The 19,346-nt window shown below is 51.8% G+C and overlaps 1 protein-coding gene across 3 annotated transcripts in view; it reads left to right on the top strand.

Moving 5' to 3' along the window:
- CACNG5 (calcium voltage-gated channel auxiliary subunit gamma 5) overlaps nucleotides 1-18,128 on the top strand; it is a 49,109-nt gene extending 30,981 nt beyond the window's left edge. The window contains exons 2-8 of one of the 3 annotated variants that reach the window (XM_036997669.2): nucleotides 3,900-3,986; nucleotides 8,086-8,332; nucleotides 9,756-9,842; nucleotides 11,579-11,719; nucleotides 14,720-14,865; nucleotides 15,103-15,217; nucleotides 17,657-18,127. In XM_036997669.2, the coding sequence (XP_036853564.2) occupies nucleotides 8,137-8,332; nucleotides 9,756-9,842; nucleotides 11,579-11,719; nucleotides 14,720-14,865; nucleotides 15,103-15,217; nucleotides 17,657-17,784 (813 nt within the window). In that variant the 5' untranslated portion in view covers nucleotides 3,900-3,986; nucleotides 8,086-8,136 and the 3' untranslated portion in view covers nucleotides 17,785-18,127. Of the gene's footprint in view, nucleotides 1-3,899; nucleotides 3,987-8,085; nucleotides 8,333-9,755; nucleotides 9,843-11,578; nucleotides 11,720-14,719; nucleotides 14,866-15,102 lie in introns of all 3 variants that reach the window. The other 2 variants (XM_036997666.2, XM_036997667.2) reach the window with 2 other exon arrangements.
- The last annotated feature ends 1,218 nt before the right edge of the window (nucleotides 18,129-19,346 follow it).

Raw genomic sequence — 19,346 nt, 5'->3', positions numbered from 1 at the left:
GGGCACAGCAGAGCCCAGATTCCATTGCTTTCTTTATTCTCAACAGATATAGGGAGGACTCTTTTGATGTGGGGCAGTTGAGAATTTTCTGTGTCTATACAGGGGAACCTTTGTTATATATACCTCAGGTAGCAGGGGTAAAACTGCCTTTGAAACCTTTTGAATAAGGTGTGATAGTGCTTGTAAGAGTACTAAAATATTTCCTACCCTTTACTCCAGAAATTGCACCTGAAAAAATTTATCTGGAGAAAATATTTGCAGATGTCTGCAGATATTTAACTAGAAGGGTGTTTGCCCATCATTGTTTACAATAGGGAGGGTTTTGTAAACAACCTAGCTGTTCCACAGTAGGGGAAATGGTTTTAATAGTTTTGGTGTATCCAAATCAGAGAATATATATATTCTGCAGGTACTAAAAATACTGCAGAAATATTGATGCAGTTAAGTAAAATAAAATCAGGCTATGCTATGGTATGCGTAGAAAGGTCACATTTGTAATGCATAAAAAATTTTTAATTTGTATAGAAAGTTTTCAAAGAAAATAATATTAATGATATAATCACTATTATCACTATTTGGTTGGTACTCCCTGGTTATATGCTCTTCCACTTGGCTTCATGTCTATGGCCAGGCTTTGGAGAAACGTCGTGGATACCTTATAAGCTATCCTGTTGGACCTTCAACAAAGTCTCTTATCAGCAATCTCTCTGGTTGGATTTCTTTTTCTTGCAAAAGCAGTGGCCCTTGGTGGGTACCCATGGTGCCCCTTGGTCTCCTATGGAAACCAGTCCATCAGTAACCTTCTGCCAAACCAGTTTTGTCAGACGCTGACATCCTAGAAGGTTTGCCCACACAGTGTCACAGAGTTGTGCCAGAGCTCTGCATCCTTGGCTCTGTAGCCTGCATTCCTGGCAGACAGGCTGGCTGGGGTTTTTGCTCTTAGTCTTGAGTCTGAGAGTGCTTGAAATGCAGAGAGCACACTCCCTGGGTTTTGCTTTTGTCAAAGGACAGCCAGTCCTCGCCTGGCAATACTCACATTCTCCAAAGAACATTAGCGCTGTGGCAGGGAGAGCTTGGTGAGGCCAGCATGGAAAACGGGCCACTCATCAGCACCCAGCTGGCAGCTTCATGACCCCTTGGTGGAAGGCAGTGTCTCTAATTAAAGGGGGGGGGTCCCAAATTGGGAGAGCAGGACAGTAATGACGCCTAGAGGTCTCCAAGGCTTAGGTGACACACTTCCTTCTAACGCTGAGCCTCCGTTGTACTTAATACTTAAACAGTTGATACATGTTTGCTATTATATTTATTATCCGTGTCTACAGAAATGTCATGGTACCCACCCACCACGAAGGCACCCTTTATATCATTATGCAGAGCACTTTAGTTCCTGAAGTAAGAACCTAAAATCTCTTCGGTCCAAATGCCTTAGTTGATATGGAGGTGAGAGAGGAGACAGGGGGCCTGAAATTTGGTAAGGATGGAAATGAGGACAATTCTGCAGGGAACAACTGCCATGATGAGAGGGAGGTTGGAGAGCAGGATGGATACAAGGAAGTCTGGACCATTTTGCCCGTTTTCAGTAACATTTACCCTATTAAATCTGCCCTGTTCATTGATCTTTGGTGTCGGGTGGTTTTAATCTCCGACTGCAGCACTGTTCTGAGATGGCATGAAGCAGCCACCTTATTCTATTACACTTGCGTAAATCTTCACCACAAAGGGATATAAAGCTATACCTTTATACAGATGAAGATCCTGAGGTTCAGAGTGGTCATGGGACTTGCTGATGACGTGATGTAGAAGAATTGGCATTCCAACTCAGATTGGCCTGATCCCTCAGGCCCTCCATTACTAAGTCTACATTCCAGAGAGTGACTCTTGAGGTTTATATCATACTTAGGCAGTAAGAAGAAGATGCTAATTAATTGAGTAATAGGGTTATTTTGGTAACTTCTGCTAATAACAAATTCCCTCAAAACAGAATGGTATAAAACACAACTATCGTTTTGCTCATGATTTTGTGGGTCAGGAATTTGGGAAGTGCTCAGCTGGGAAGTTCTTGTTTGGAGTTTCTCATGAGGATGCAGTCAGATATTGGCTGGGGCTGCAGCAATCTGAAGGTTCAACTGGGCTGGACTTCAGGCTGGCTGGGTAGCCCCATGGCTGGGAGCTCAGCCAGGCTGTCCACCAGAGCACCTATGTATGGCCTCCAAGTCGGTGGTTCTCAATCGGGTGTTTTGCCACCCAGGGGACATTTTTGTTGATTATAACTAGGGTGCTACTTCATCTGGTGGATAGAGGTTAGAGATGCTACTGAGCATCTTCATATGCACATGACACCTCCCAGTACAGAACTACCCAGCCCCAAATGTCAGTAGTGGATGGCAATCTCAGGGGCCTTGGGCTGCTTACATGATTTCTTACTTCTTTCCCCTTGAGCGTGCTCCCAAGGGAACTAGGTGGACTGCAGGTCCTTTTATGACCCAGCCTCAAAAGTCACATAGCATCACTTCCATGTGCTCTATTGGTTGAAGTCATCACAAACCTGCCTAAGACTCAGCCTGTATGGACCCCACTTCTGAATGGGAGGAGTGTCAAAGAATTTGTGGTCACTTTTTCACCACCCTAGAATAGAAAGGGGATCAGCATGATGGGAAGCAGCAAAAGCCATAGGACCCCCGGGGGTTGGCCTCTGGTCACCAGCTCACCCTGCTGGGTGTTGGCCAAACTGATGCTGAGTCACTAGGCCAGCTCACAGGGGCAGCTGCTGTAACTGGCTCAGAAGTCCTGTCGAGAGCCCCTGCACCCCAAACCCTCATCAACTACTGGGTTTTCTCTGGGCTAGTAGGAAACAGAGATCAAGGTGTCTACACTGGACCGTCCTTCCACTTTCTGTCTCCTTCTCTCCAGTTCAACCCTGTGCATCCTCCCCAGCAGCTCCTAACTACGCTCTCACTCATGCCTGTAACGTCACCTATCTCTGAGCACCTGAGCCCTTTATTGCAAGCCTTTTTATTATTGGCTTGGGCAGGGAAATGCACCATTAGTGATTTAATCTCCACAAGACATTTCTTCCTAATTGCTAGCCAGGGATGATAATTAGTGACTATTAATTCCTGATAATTAACAAGTTAATACTTAGAGGTAATGGCACCAGGATAATCATCTTAAAAGGCTCAAAGCTGCCGTGCTTCTGGGCCCCTTGCTCCAAAGGATGATGCTGCATTTCAGCATCTCTAGCCCAGGAGTTTAGCTGGGCCCTGCATTTCACTTTTGTTTATGAGGACAGTGATTGGAGAATTGATGGCTCTAGTCTTTAGTTTTCTTCTCTGCCTATAGAAATAATACATGCTCCTTTAGAAGCTTTGTTGAGTGCTGAAAAATGTAAAGACAATCAAATATACATAACCTTATTACCTGGAAGCATCCACTGTCGACATTTTGGTTTATTTCTTCCCAGTCCCTGAACTTGTTTTCACAGTCGAGTTCAAGTTATACAAGTTGTTTTACATCCCGCTTTATTCATTTGATATTATAGCATAGACATCTTCTCTGATGGCAGCAGCTTATAAAAATGGTGGTCTGCCTTCCCCATCAGAAAAACCAAATGAATGGGACTCATGGGAAGGAAAGCGAGCATGTGAAAGCAAAGACGTGGGCACAGGCCTGATTATGAGGGAACTAGGAACTCTCTCTAGACCACAGTATCTGCAAGGGCACTCCTGGCCCTGCCCCCACCCACTGAAGACAGCGAGAGGAGGAAAATGTGTGCGCACGTGCACAGTTACATAGGAACAGAAAGACTACAAGTAAGTGATCTAAGGTGTTAATAATGGTGTTGTTTTCAGAGTAGAGAAACACAGTAATTTTCATCTTCTGCCTTATAATTTTCCATGCAGGACAGAGAAAAAAAGCACTGGATCAGCTTTCAAAAGATTTCCAGCTCATACTCTTGTGCCTCCACGGCGCTGGCTGGGTAATCCCAGGTAATCTCCCCTCTGGACCTGGATTTCCTAATACAGGCTTAGAGGGAAATATTAAGAGGGTTTTCTTCCTGTCCTAGAAAAGGAGTTTTCAGAATCAGAAATGCTGAGTTAGAGTGCACTTCCCTGAACCTGACATGGGAAGGTAACACCGCTGGCCCCTCGTGGCAAGCCCAGGTGGACCGGGCAGAGAGGAGCCCTCACGCAACACTTGGCTATTCCCAAGGACAGTCTCCCGTTTAGCATGCCGCCTTCATTCTTAGATTCCCTAGTGACCTAATCTGCCTCTTCACTCCGACCCTTCTTAAAACCCATTTATTTCTTCCGTAGGGAGATAGTGTAGCTGGAGTATAGACTTGCAATTATTCCTAGGTGTCAACCCTCCACCTGCCACGCACCTGGGATGTCCTTAGGCTACTCAACATCTCTGAGCCTCAGACCCCATCCATGAAATGGGGCTAATACTACCTATTTATGGGATTCTGTGAGGTTATGATGAGATCAAAGGCTTTCAGTACTCCATCAATGGTATTCTTTATAAATAAATATGGTTTCATAATAGAAGTATAAATACAGTCATTTAATAATAAGATTGTTGTTTTCCATTCTGTGCAGACTTCCATAAATTTGCTATGTACTCTGGAAGGGGGCTTTCTCCTTCTCCCAGCTCCCTCCGGGCTTCACAGGCTGCTAGTGTAGGGGTTCCCAGGCTGGGTCAGCTTCAACCACCTCTTTTATATTTTGCTTTTATAGATTCAGATCCAGTCTTCTCTCTACTTTCATCTTTCCAAATCTCCAAGATCCAAATCTTTTTTCTTCTCTCTGCCAAGTTTACCATTGTAATTGGCAGTTCAGCTCCAGCCAGGCAGTGGAGGAGCCCCGTTCTGTCTGCCTGCTGTATTTCAGAAGCCCTGTTGTGTCTGCCCCCCAAAAACAGGGGCTTATTAACCCACTGTTTCTCACAGTACTAACTCCTTACACAGGTGAGGGCGTTAGATCTTCCAGGGCACTGTCATAGCTGCTGCTGCGTTTAATCCCCCAGCATTTTGTGGAGTGGGCAGGGCAATTCTTTTTCATTCTCCATGGGGGGCAGCATCATTCCCAAAGTGGGTTCCACAGAACAAGATGCCATTCTGTGGGCAAATAAGTTTGGGAAACACTGGAACTAGAGAAGCTAAATGGGCTTTTCAAGACTTTAACATTTTAATGTACAATGTGACTCTTCAAAACCTAGATGCAGTGCTTCCCAAGCTTTCTTCCACCAGAGTCCTTTTTCTAGAATATTCCTTGGAAGTACTGCTCCATGGAACCCACTTTGGAAAACACTCATAGGGACGGCACGAGAAAGGTATTGAGAATGAGGCAGGGTGAAGTTCAAATGCAGGTACCGCTCACTTGCTAGCTGAGTGATCTTGGGCAAGTTTCTTAACTTCTCTGATCCTCCGCTTGGGATGGTAATAGAGCTGTAAGGATTAACATAGAATAAGTGCTTAACAGAATGCCTAACCATGACAAGAGCCAATAAACTTTAGCTTTTATGATTAGTCTCTTCCCCCTATGTTACCCAGGAGAAAAACAGGGCTCAGAAAGGCTAGTTTTCCAGCTCACACAACTCTTCCGTGACAGGGCTGAGTATGAAGTCCAGCTTTCCTGCCTCTCCGTTCAAGGCTCCTTGCAGCACCCGGGGCAGGTGTTCTCATCCGGGCATCATACCCCTTTCTCTTCTCCTCCCCTTGTCCATACTAACCATCCGTGGTATTCTAATTCCATTCTCTCTGGCAGATTTTGGGGTTTTGCAAGCCTCAAATGTAAGTGAAAGTACTTAGTAGACCACCATAAAAAGGTACTATCATTACCCCATCACAGCCCATCTGCCAATCCAAATAGCCATTTCCCTAGGCTTCCTCCAGGCAGCCTGCCTGCCACCCCTCCCCTCCTCATTGGGACCCAAGCTTCCATCTGCTAGGATGCTGCCCCCCCCTCCCCCATAGTCATGATGCTATTGTTTCCTATTTTTCCAGCTCATGAACTCTGCAAGCACCCGTGCCTCTGTTTTCCACTTCCACAGCAGCAAGCACAGGGCTCCACACATAGTAGGTGCTTTATTAGAGTGGAGCCAAATGCTCCACTGTGCCTCCTACCCCACTGAGTGGAGAATGACTTGGCTTGGTGGAAGGCTGGCTGTTCTGCATTTCATTTTTCCCTTTTTTGTCAAAGCCAGTGCAGGAGGGACTGGCTTGGATTAAACCCGAGCTCTCAGGTTTAATGATCCAGCGGACAGGGAGATTTAGCTTTGTGAACTCACACATGCCTCCAGGAGGCCAGCGTGGAGATCATTCTATATATCAACTTTCCCATGAGCAGCTGATAGGGCAGGGCTGGGGCTGAGGAATCAGGGCCAGGATGTCCCCCCTTCTTGCAAAGAATGCCCACTTTCCTCCCCTTTTCTCTCCCCCACCTCCTACAGCAAGCTCAGACTCCACAGACCAGTCAAACCTCCACACCTGAGTGTGGCTTCTGTCCCTTTCCCGCTGGCTCAGCCACGATCCACCTGTGTCTCAGCTGAGATACGATGCCATGTCTTGGGTAGGGTCCGTGCAATCATCCCTGGCCCCTGAGTTTGGTGCCGTGGAACCTAACACTTCCCTGAACAGGAACATCCTGTTTCAAAATTTCTGACTCTGTGTTATTGCAAGAAGCCAATGAAAGACGCTGGCAGCTAGCGACATTGCAGGCATGACTGGGTTAGGCGACGTACTGAGTTGCCCAGGCCCTACCCTCTTTAGAAATGGCTCTGTCTGCCCCTCCAGTCCCACTGGGCCACCCTCTTCTGGGCTCTCATCACATCCTGGGTTTTCCACATCACAACAGTTACTACACTGTAGTGTCATCCCTGTTTGCTTGGCACAGTCCTTCTCAGGTGTGCAACTCACCTGGATCTTGTTAAAATGCAGACTCTGATTTACAGAGTTGTAGGGACCGGAGATTCCACCAGCTCCCAGGCGGTGCTGATGCTCCTGGTCCCTGGATTACACCTGGAGTAGCAAAGATCAATGCTTCGCACCCCGGGTGCATGTTAGAATCCCTGGGAGCACTTAAAGATACCACTGTCCCCGTGTGAGACTCATTGCACCAGAATCTCCGAGGCAGTAGGGATTCTTAGACGCTCCCTGGGGGACTAGATTGCAGGCAGAGTTCAGAATCCTTGAGCTGGGCTGTGGGCTCTTGGGGGGCCAGCCTCAGTCAGCCTCAGTCCTCACTTTACTCAGCTCTTGGCCTGGTCCTATGCCCGGCCCTGGCAGGGACTGGGAGGTGTGCTCCCTGCAGCACATCTGTGCACACCTTGCACAGACTCCCAGCCTCTCCTTGGCTGGCTCGGAGCTGGTTCCTGCCAATACCACGTGCTGAGCAGGCAAGAGTCATTTTCTGAGGAGGTGGGCTTAGGAGACCCACTGGACCTGGATTGTGGTATGGTTTCTTTAGCTATGCTGACCCAGAACAACACGTGATTAGGGTCCATGAGGAAGACGCCGTCCCGGGAAGCCTCCTCTGCCCCCTGCCTCTTCCCAAGGCTCAGCCGCTTGCCCCGCTGATTCCGCTGCTCTCGGCCAGCGGGGGCTCAGAGTCCTTCTCCTCGCAGAGAAGTGGGCCCCAGCAGCCTCCTCGCCTCCGTCCCTCCACCGTGTTCCAGCTCTAGGGCAGATCTCAAGCTGCATTTTAATTGCCTGGAGAGTATATTTGTTCTTCTAGATGGGAGCTCTTCAGGGCAAGGCTGCTGAGTGGTGTGTTTGTCTTACCTCCATATCAGCACAACAGGTTGCTGAATGAATGGGTGGGTGGCATTATCCAGCCAGGGGGACTCCCAGAGAGGAAGGGAGGGCCCTTGTACTGGCCTGCCAAGAAGCTGTGAAGTCCTGATAGGGGTAGGAAGAGGGTGTCACCTCTCTCATTGTGGTGGCCTGCTGTCCAGGGAGCTGTCCTATTGTCCTTGCTCATCTGTTTAGCCGGGCAGGTGTGACATTAGCCACTGCCCCAAGGTCCCCATCTTGGCTGCTCAGAGCCGTGGCTGCTACTGCCATCTCACCCTGTCCCCTGTCCCCAGAGCCCACTCCCTGCTGGTGGGACCTGCAGGTGCACACGGCTGTCCAGGAAGATGAGTGCGTGTGGGCGGAAGGCCCTCACCCTGCTGAGCAGTGTCTTTGCCGTCTGTGGCCTGGGTCTCCTGGGCATCGCCGTCAGCACCGACTACTGGCTCTACCTGGAGGAGGGCGTGGTCCTGCCCCAGAACCAGAGCACCGAGATCAAGCTGTCCCTGCACTCGGGCCTGTGGCGTGTGTGCTTCCTGGCAGGTAAGGGGGCCTGAGGTTGGGGACAGCCCTGCCCCAGAGCGAGGTACAGTCCCTCCCCCCCAGAAAACCTGCTCAAGAGGCCCCCACTGGGAGGAGATGCCCAGCCTGGAAGGAGGCAGTTCACTGAGGACAATCCCCAGGAACCCTGGGCGGGGCTTGCTGCAGCAACCATGACGCGCTGCGATACTACGTGGTCTCTCTATCCTGTGAAATGACATAGAGGAACCGCAGACCCAAGCCCAGACTTGCGATGTCCATCTGAGCAAGTCCCCTTATTTCCAGGGTCCGGGCCCTCCCTCCGGAGAGAGGAATGCAGCCCCAGGCCAAGTGAGGCTGGCACCACGCAGGTCTAAAGATGCCCCTGCATGCCGTAGCTCATTGCATTTATCTCAGTGCCTCCTCACACAGTGCAAGGGAGGCCTTGTTATTATTTCCACTTTACAAATGAGGAAATGAAGAGCCGGGAGGTGAAGGAAGTGTTGACTCATCCTCACTTACCTCCTCTAGCTGGGTCCACAGGGCGGGAAATACTCAGCAGGTTCTCTCTTCGTCTTCCATGAAATGGCAGAGAGAAAACACAGACTCAGGGCCTTCCGACTTCACAGGGGGTGCAGGCTTTGATCCTGCCCCTCTGAGCCCCCCTCCAGCCTGCCGGGGCTCCTCTGGAACCCATGAGTTGCTGCTCCGGACACTACGTCCTTGTTCCCTTTACCATGGCCAGACCACCCTGCATAGGAAGAGCATCTCCAGGCCTGCAGACTGGCCACCGTCCTGAGCCGGCTGGAGTCGCCACAGTGTGGCTGCCTGAAGGGCCCTGTACCCTATGTGCGCGCTGGGCAGAGGGAGCCCCTGCTCCTCCCAGCTTCACGGCAGGGGCCTGGGGGTGGGGGTGGGGGGTGAGCAGGGAGGACCCCGGAAGGCCTGGTCTCCTGGTGGCTTGCTGGGTCTGGTTTGGGAGTGGCATTTGACACCTCACCTCCCACTGCCTAGACTGTGTGACATCGGTCTCTGCTGAGACCTGCAGCAGAGTTTGAAGTCACTAAGATCTGGCTTCCAAAGAGGTTGACAAGGCTTTTGGACACCTACGCTGGGGAGCCCAAGTCAGGCAAATGCCAACATCAGCGGAGTATGTCCCAGTGCAACATGCCAGCCACCAGGTGGTTTTCTCAGTCTGGGATCTGCAGTGCTGGCTGCTTTTGGGTGGCCTCTCAGCACCTGGGTCGCTCTTCACAGTGGCACTTCTCCAGGAAAGGTGTGACATCAGGGGGTCAGCAGCCAGGGACGGGCTGGTTGGACCCAGCCCAGGTGCAAATACACAGTGGGTCAAAGATCCTAGAAGATCTGAAAATACCATTTGAATGTACCAACTGCGAATCTGTGTTCAAGAAGGACCCAGGAATGTAAGTGATTCTTGTCTTCCTAGGTGAGGAGCAGGGCCGCTGCTTCACCATAGAGTACGTGATGCCCGTGAACGCCCAGCTGACGTCAGAGTCCACTGTCAACGTTCTAAGTAGGTGCCTCAGACTGTCCAACCTGGCTCACTGGCTGGTCAGAGCAGAGCGGGGCAGGGGGAAGAGGCGGGAGACCAGCTTGTTTCTCGGGAGCGACTGCCCTTACACTCGGCTGGTCGTGATGGCCTGAGCTCGCCAGAGCTCGCTCTGCCGAGTATTTTTTCAGCAGTGGTGGTGGGTTTCTGGAGTCTCTAAGCCCTGGGACCCAGGCAAGTGAGAGGGTACCCAGGCCCAGTGTTGCAGTGCAGGCTGCAACAGAATGCCGTAGACCAGGTCACTTCCCATCAACAGAAACTTACTTCCCTGAGTTCTGGGGACTAGAAGTCCAAGATCAAGGCTCTGGCGTGGTCACGTTCTAGTGAAGGCCCTCTTTCTGTTCGCAGCTGGTGTCCCCTTGCTGTGTCCTTACATGGAGGGTGGAATGGGGCTGCTCTCTGGGGTCTCTTTCGTCAGGGCACTAATCCCATTCATGAGGACTCCACCCTCATGACCTGAGCACCACCGCACGTACCATCACACTGGGCATTAAGTTACAACATAGGAATTTGGGGGGCACAAAAACATTCAGACCATTGCACTCTAGGAGCTGATCAAAGCTCTCTGGCCCCCAGTGAGACTGACGTCACGCCCCTTGCCCCACCAGAGCAAGATCCCCAAGGTGAACCTGCTATACAATTCTGATACTAATCACCCCAAGTTAGCAAAAACTTCGCAGGCTAAGGGCACAGTCCCAACCAGAGTGCCCTCACTTCATATGCCAGCCGCAGGTTCAGAAGTCCCCAGGCCACGGCACTTCTGACCAGTGGGCTACAAATTGGAGGTTCCCGTGACCTCCCAAGGTTCAAAGATTTCCTAGAACTAATAGAACTCAGGAAAGCACTATACTTACCTTCACAGTTTTATTATAAAGGGTGTAAATCAGCACCGTCCAAAGGAAGAGACACCTACGGTGAGGTCTGGGAAGGTCTGCCGGGCAGCGTTTGCACGTCTCATCCCCACAGAGTCAGGACGCATCACCATCCCAGCACATTGAAGTGCTCACTGACCAGGAAGCTCGACCAGGCTTCGGTGCCCAGAGTTTTTGTTGGGTTTCATTACATAGCACGAGTGATTGAGCTATGGACCACTTGACTGAACACCATCTCCAGCCCCCTGCCCTCCCCCAACAGGCCTTTATTCCATGGTCGGTCTTTCCAGCTCCCATGCTGAGTCATCTGTTGCTAAATTCAGGTGTGGTCCAGGGGCCCCCCAATCAGTGACAAAGGTACTCCTATCCCTTGGGAAAGTCCAAGGACTTAAAGGTCATCTCTCAGGAACCAAGGGCAAGACCATTACAGCGACCACGGCCTGAGTAATTATTGTTAATGAAGACAGAGGCCAGGGACCATCTCCTGCCCTGCTCTGAGCAGCTCTTGCCCACAGAGATGACAAATGCCCCAGGGGAGGAAGTGAGATGAGGTGGCCGCAGCCCACGTGCTGGCAAGCAGGTGAGACTCCTGCTAACCCAGCTGGAGGAATCAGTTTCTGCCTGGAGAAGACAGAGGCCCTGAATGCAGAGGCACCTAGAGGTCTGCCTCAGGACAAAAGCCTTGTGGGCGCCGAGGTTCCCCGGCCTCCGCAGGAGGGGCTGGACCCCAGGTTGCCCGTGCGGGCAGGGACTTTGGGGACCAGCCAGACACCGCCAGGAGCACCGGCTGGGGGTGGCTGACGGCGTCCTCTGGTCCCCCCCAATCAGAAATGATCCGGTCGGCCACACCGTTCCCGCTGGTCAGCCTCTTCTTCATGTTCATTGGGTTCATCCTGAGCAACATCGGCCACATCCGTCCCCACAGAACGATCCTGGCCTTTGTCTCCGGCATCTTCTTCATCCTCTCGGGTATGTTGCGTCACTTGCCTTCAAGCACTCTGAGCTTTTGTATTTGACCCCCTAAATGCTCTGCTCTGGGAAGTCCTGGTCACGGCCGTAGGACCACCCCTCGCTCCAGACCAACCGAGTCAGCACCCAGGCAGGATTGATTCAGGGCTGGAGGAGACGTCCGTAACCGGAGGCCCAGCCACTGCCTCTGGAGGAGGAGGGGCCTGACAGGGTCCCGCGGGCAAAGCTGGGATTAGCACCCAGGGTTCTGTCCTCACACCACACCATCACCACCCCTGCTTTTTAGTTCCCGCTGATAATGAGTGTTGCAATTTTTGAAGGGGCTATGTCTTCATGTTTTTGCATGAAAGACAAATACAATCTGCCTTTGAAACAATGGCCCTTCTACTTCCCAGGAGATTCCTACTGTCCCCTTCACCTTCCAGTCACACCCATGCCCCAGGCCTGCCCAGGTGCTTTCCCTGTGGATCTGCCTTCTGGACTGACACCAGGCTGTACTTCGTCATTCTTTCCATCCTTCACTCACGATAGCTACCAGGCTTGTTCTGGGAGCCGGCCCCACTGCCTACAAGGTCAGCGCTGTGGCCAACATAAGAAAAGAGGAAATCCGAACACAGCATGAGAAGACGGTGGTAGTGGTCAGCAAGGCCTGCTGTGGGGCCAGGACCAGTGGTCGAACCTCAGACCAAGGGTCGGTCAGGGAAGAGGCTCACCATGGTGGGAGCATAAGGAGGAGAGACTGGGGAAGGCGTCTGAGGTCCCCTGTGGATGTTGGGAGTTTGTGAGAAGCTTGGAAGGATTTAGAGCTGAGGAATGATGTGATCAGAGCTGGGGATTTTTGAACGAGCCCTTAGGGGAATGGAGGGAGGACAGCAAAGCAGGTGAGAGGCCGTTTCAGTAGTGCAGGGAGGGGAGGGGATGATAGCAGAAAAGAGAGAAATAAGAGGATCCAGGTGACATTTAGAAGGTAAACTCAGAGGCCTAGGACCCAGCTTTCAAGAGAAGAGTCAAGGGCGAGTGCTAAGTTCTCGCCTGGCACTGGCCAGATGGCACGTTACATCGTTGACCTAGAGATCACAGGAGAAGAAACAAATCTGGGGCAAAGATACGTGTTTCGTGTGGGGAATGCTGAGTTTGGGGTGCCCATGTAACGTCTAGGAGCAGGTGCACAGATGGCTGATGGAGGCTCTGGGTCTGACGCCCTTGGAAGTGGCCTGATCCAAAGACAGAGGTTTGGGAGCAGTCAGCCCAGGGAGTAGAAGAGAGACCTGTGGACATGGGGGAGATCACCCTCAGGACTGTGCAGAGTAAGAAGGGGGAACAACGTGGTAAATAAGGATAGGCTCTTGCTCCCCCTCAAGGAGACCTGTGCCTTTTCATGAGGACCTTTTATTTTGGAGATAACCCCGCAGGCCGACTGCCAGAGCGTGTATTAAGGTGTCCAGAAGCCCGGACCTGTGGGTGGGTTAGGGATAGCCAGGGATGGGCTAGGAAGGGGAGGCTCAGATGGTGGATGGACAGATGGACGGTTTGAGTAGTGGGTGGGTGGATGGGTGGGTAGGTGGATGGATGCGTGGGTGGAAAGAGGAGAGGAAACATAGCTCTTGTGTGCCAGGTATTCTGATTGTCACCTGGCTTACACTCCAGTTTAGGTTTCTTTCCCCAACATTTTCTTGTCAGTATAGCTCAGGAGCCAGGTGGCAGTCAGAATGCCTGATGCCCAAGAGCCAGCCTTCCTTTCTTCCTTTTCTTTCCCTGCCTCTCCTTCCCTTTCCTTTTTTCATTTCTCCTTCCATGCATTCATCCTTCCACGCATCTGTCCATCTGCTTTTTAATTCGCCCACTCATGTTCCATCCATTCTTCCTGCTATGGATCCATTCATCCACCCTTCCACCTCTCAATCCAACACATATATATTGAGCACCTGCCGTGTCCTACCCTCTGAAGTTTCTACCTAGTCCCAGATGTCCAGGCCCAGGGTTAAGCCCCTCCTGTGTCTTTCTGGGAACTTTGAGGTAGTCAGAGCTTATGGCAGCTCCAAGGCACCTGAGGTTTCCAGAGGCGGGCAATATGGTCAGAAATCTCAGACTGAACTGGGCCACATGAAGTTGTTTTAATAACAATGGAGAGGGTTCACTTGGGCCAACAACGATTCAAACGTGAGTTAGGCTTGAGTCACACCTATTTTCCTTTAACATTCATCTCTGAAGATGCCCTACTTTAATCATGTGAATAGAATTAAACCTGAACAACTCAAAACAGAGTAATTAATTAGGTCCTGATGCACTTGCAGCCACTAATTGATGGGACCCATACCTGAGGTCATCATTTGCACAAAGGCAATAGGAGTTCAGGCCCCACTGGCCTCCCAATTTAGTTCTTGCCAGAATCTGGGTAAACTCTTTTTAAACTCTCCTGCCTAACAATCTCAGCAGGCCACTGCCTGGCCTTGGGCTGTGTAGACCATGAACCACTTGGTCTCCCCCATGATGTTACCACCCACCCACTGCTGGAGTCAGGGATCAGAGGCCCTGGCTGCCCCTGTTAAGGGAGCCTATCTCATCCCTCACTTTAGCAAAGGATGCTGCTAGCCGGGGTTCTCACCCTCCGTTTACATTACCACCACCTAGGGAGCTTTTAGGATGCTACAGGGCCAGAGCCCAGGCCCAGGCCAAGGGACCCAGGATGTCTGGAGGTGGGGCTCAGGCATGTACGTCTGACAGGTGATTCCAGTGGGCAGGTGGGTGAGAACCAGCAGGCTTACTCTGGCTGAGGAGGTGCCTGGAGAAGGAGCTTTCTTACCTGTAGCTCTCTGCTTTCTAGAAGGTAATAGTCTGAGCAGGGACCCCAGGAAGAGGACTCCTGCCCTCCTGGAACTCCAGAAGCAGGGCATCATGACCACAAGACCAGTGGCTTTCCACCTAGGCCCCGAGGGGATGTGGGTGCCCCATCAGCACACTCCTGGGCCTCTGCTCAGCACCCCCTTGCCCTTGACCCAGGCCTCTCTCTGGTGGTGGGCCTGGTGCTCTACATCTCCAGCATCAATGATGAGATGCTCAACAGGACCAAGGATGCAGAGACCTACTTCAGCTACAAGTACGGGTGGTCGTTTGCCTTTGCTGCCATCTCCTTCCTCTTAACAGAGGTAAACCCCTTCCGTCAGGCTGGGTAGGGGCAGGGCAGTGCCCAGGTTGGGAGGGAGGAGGTCGATGCCCCGCACGTCCTGGACCCACCCCCTCGAGCGCCGTCCTCCTCCCCCGAATGCATCACTCCCTCACCTCCTGTGCCAGCTCCATCCACTCACACTGTGTCCTGTGCAGAGTGCTGGCAGCAAGGCCAGGCCCCCAGCCGTGAGCTGCCCTCTGCTTTCTCCTCCCTGTAGAGTGCCGGAGTGATGTCCGTGTACCTGTTCATGAAGAGGTACACTGCCGAGGACGCGTACAGGCCTCACCCCAGCTTCTACCGCCCACGCCTCAGCAACTGCTCTGATTACTCGGGTCAGTTCCTGCACCCGGATGCCTGGGTCCGAGGCCGCAGCCCCTCCGACATATCCAGCGATGCCTCCCTGCAGATGAGCAGCAACTATCCAGCCCTGCTCAAGTGCCCTGACTATGACCAGATGTCATCTTCCCCCTGCTGAGCCCAGCGGCCTTCCTCCCTGGACTGTGGGCCCCAGACGGCCCCTCCCATGCTCCCCTGCCGGCCTGCGAACCCCAGGCCCTCAGTTGACAGGCCCGGGCTACCTCCTTGCTTAACTGCTACCCCTTGACCTGTGTCTTCCCCTTGCTTCCCCCAGAATAGCTCTAACTGCCCCAAGGTGGGTGTCAGCCGACCGGCTGAGAGCCTGGGTTTAGACCCCCCTCCTGTGTGCCAGTACTCCTGCAGGCCTCCCCTTTCCTGGGAGAGGTGAGTGCCCCAGCTGTGTGTCGGTCCCTGCGCACCCTATTTCATGGCCCCAGACCAAGGCCAGCTCTGAGATGCCAAGTTATTTACACAGACCCAGCCGGACTGTGTGTTTCCCAACTGGCCTGGCTCTCGCGCTCATGTCCGGGCCATCAGGCCAAAAGGAGACCGATAAGGAGGTCTGGCTGGTTCAGAATCGTCAAGCAGTGTTTCCTGTGAAATCCTGTATCCTTTTTTGTCACCCACATCCCCCCATACACACACCTGTCTGTGCTCTCCACCTGCCCCTCCACCCCGCAGGCTCCCACCAGACCTCAGGGCCGCCCTAGGCTTGGCCCCCAAGGGTGGGTCTGAGGCCACTCTGATGAAGTCACTAAGAGATGTTAATGGCTGATGATGTCTTAATATGCAGGGCCCCTTCATAACATATAACGGGCCTTTAATGCCTTAACCCAAAGGAGTGGCTCTGACAGTAAGAGTTTCAGAATTTGGCTGGCCCGAGGCGGTATTACCAGGAGCCCCTGCTTCAGGCCCTGGGATTACAGGCCCCGCTCACACAGGCAGTATTTCCCATCCAAGGCCCTGAAATCTAATCATGTAGACAGACAAACGTCCGCACCCCCTAAGTAGAAGGCAGCTTTCTAAGAGGTTGTCTGGCATTTGGAGCTGGATTTGCCGACACCTGGTGCATTTTAAGTCTGAACAAGCCAGACTTGGAACCACCCAGCTGCTCTTCTGAGGGTGCCCGTGAACATTTGGGGTTTGCCAATTAATTCTAATAGAGGGCAGTGTCTGCTTCCTCAGTCTGGGACATACATAGGCAAGTAGATGCCTCCAGAAGACGAGGCAGGTGGTGCCCATCTTCCCAGTAGGAAACCCGAACTGGGAAGTGCAAAGCTCCTTCCACAGAGCCACTGTGGGAGGGAGGAGTGGCAGGAGGACCACTGCAGGACACGGCCCCTCGGTTCCTCGGGGTCTTCTCAGCACATGCATTTTGGGTTTTGAGATTGTGAGTAGCTCTCTGCTGGGTATTTCTGCCAACCCAGCTTTTCTCTCCTGCTCTTCTTAAGATAGCATTTCAGTTCTGGGCACACAGCCACAGTGGGCGACACGGGCTCTGCCGAGCATCCAGGAACACCGAGCATCTAGCGTGTGTGGCTTTCAGAAGGGCAGCATGTTAGTCTGCTAGGGCAGCCATAACAGAATGCCAGAGACTGGGCAGCTTAAGCAACAGACATCTATTTTATCAGTTTTGGAGGCCGGATGCCCAAAATCAAAGTGTCAGCAGGTTTGGTTTCTTCTGAGGGTTTTCCCTGGTGTGCAGATGGCCATCTTCTCGAAGCGTCCTCACCTGTCTTTACTCTGCACGTGTGCTCACCCCTGGTGTCCACATTGTCTCTTACAAAAGCACATTGCATTGGATTGGAGCCCATCCTACTCACTGTTGAGGGGCCACCATTCCAAACACAATCTCATTCTGAGGTACTAGAGATGAGGGTCCACCATATGAATTCGGGGGACACAAATCAGCCCACAACAGGCAAGTGACTTCGTAGGTAGGTTTTTCTACTCTTTTCACAGCATAGTAGAGGGGAAAGAGAAGAGAAGCCCATTCTGGCCCCAGTCCAGCCACTATCTCAGTGTGAATCCTTGAGCAGCCCCTTCCACTGAGAGCGGCTTGGCCTGAATTATTTCCAAGCCCCTCTCCCACACAGCCACCCCCACTCTAATGATTCGTCCTCACATAGAAAGTTCCCAATTGCCCTCATATGTGACTACCCCTTGCCTATAAACTGGTAGCAACTGTAAAGACCCAACGTTCCAGCCCATTAGGCCCCTACAATGACTTGTAGTGTCAGGTTACTGTTTATAGAATGATCCGGAAACCACATTCTCCCCTGCAGCAGAGGAATGGGTTAGTGTACTTGGAGACCATTAGATAGCATTTCCAAACCAGACAGTTGTTGAAATGTGCTTTATTCCAGTTTTTGCCATTGTAATTAGCTTAAAATACCCTTTTTCTCTCTCTATAGCATTCCTTCTCTGTCACTGTGCCAGGCTTGTTTTTGTGCACAAGGGAAAAATGGAATCCACTCCTAAACACAAGCTGATTATTGCCTGTGACATCACTCGGACGGGCCTTTACTGGCCCGGATGCTGAGCAGCTGATGCAAGCAGCCCATGCCCAGGGGGCATGCACTCTACACCTACCTAAGGAACAGATTCTGGGTTGGTGTCTCCCCTCATAAGGGATGGGTGAATGCGTCAATAATTGTGCAACCATTACAGTGTCTTTTCCATCTATAAATTAGTCCTAGAAGTGGGGCCTCTTTGCAGCCTCTCCATAATCGAAAGATTTTTATCAGATGTTAAAGTGTGTAAACTCAACTCAGAATCACCATTAGGGTCCTTTCTCCAATTCACTTTCTGATCTTTTGTTTTCTCCAGCAATTAAAAAAAAATACATTTGTGAGTTTTTATCTTTTTCACCCTCAAAAAATGGGAGGGGGAAACAAAGTCTGATGAATTATGGAGTAAGACCACTTGGGCTCCTAGTCACCGGGCAGGAATAGTTCTGACACCAGTCCCCTCCCATCTGGAGCCCACCAGCCTCCTCCTCGCCCCAGGGCAGGGCAGTGACCCCCCTCCCCACCAGCCAGCCTCCAGAGGAATGGTCATCATTAGGGCTGAGCGTGTTGAGGGGGCAGGTCCCCAGACGCCACCAGCTTCTCTGTGATGTTCTCAAGGGCCGTGTGTGAGGGGAGCCACCTCCTTTATGTTTGAGTCACTGTCCTTTCTCCCTAAATGAAAGTGATGTATGAGGGTTCTCCAGAGGAACAGAGCCCACAAGATGCGAATACATTTAGTTTAAGGAATTGTTCACATGATGATGGAGGCTTGGGGAGCCCAAAATCAGGGGGAGGCCAGCAGGCTGGGGACTCAGGGAAGAGTTACAGTTTGAGCCTGAAGGCCATCTGCTGGCAGATTTCCTTTCTGCTCAGGGGGAAGTCAGTCTTTGTTCTATTGGGGGGTCTTCAACTGATTGGACAAGGCCCACCACACTATGAAGGGTTATGTGCTTTACTCTAAATTCACTGATTTAAATGTTAATCTCATCCTGCAAACAACCTTGACAGAAACAGCCAGAATAATATCTGAGCACCAGGGCCCAGCCAAGCTGACACATGAAATTAACCACCACAAGTGGATAAAGGGCAGAGGACAAGAGAAATGGCATTCCACCTTAAGACTTACAGGGGGGCTGCAGGGGTGAGGGTCAGGGGAGTCGACACCGCCATGCATGGCCGTGCCCAGTGAGAACACAGAGACATTTGCAGCTCCCCAGTCTTGATTTTTCTCTCACACTCAGTGACCACACGCTCACATGTTAACATGATCCTTGGGAAGTGAATTCGCTTCTGGAACACAAGCAGTCCACATCATGAGTGGGTGCAGAAGTGGGTTCTGCTGAATGCACTTGTGCTCAGGCCCAAATGGGCCAGATCCCGGCCTGGACTGCAAGTGTGAGCTCTGCCATGGCAGTGAGGCTCAGCAGCTCCCATCTGCTGGCCCAGAACTACCCCCAAGGTACAGGATGGTGAGCCATAGCCCGGCCATAGCCCCTCCAGGACGCAGGAGGGGCACTGGGGCCTTGGACCTGCCCTTCTGGCAGAACTAAGGCCTCTGGATTCCCACACACAACTGTACTGGGATCCTAGAGTT

Source organism: Manis javanica, chromosome 4 (genome assembly GCF_040802235.1).
Source record: "Manis javanica isolate MJ-LG chromosome 4, MJ_LKY, whole genome shotgun sequence".
Lineage (NCBI taxonomy): Eukaryota > Metazoa > Chordata > Mammalia > Pholidota > Manidae > Manis > Manis javanica.
Note: the sequence above shows the minus strand (reverse complement) of the source record. Positions and strands in the feature narration are given on the sequence as shown.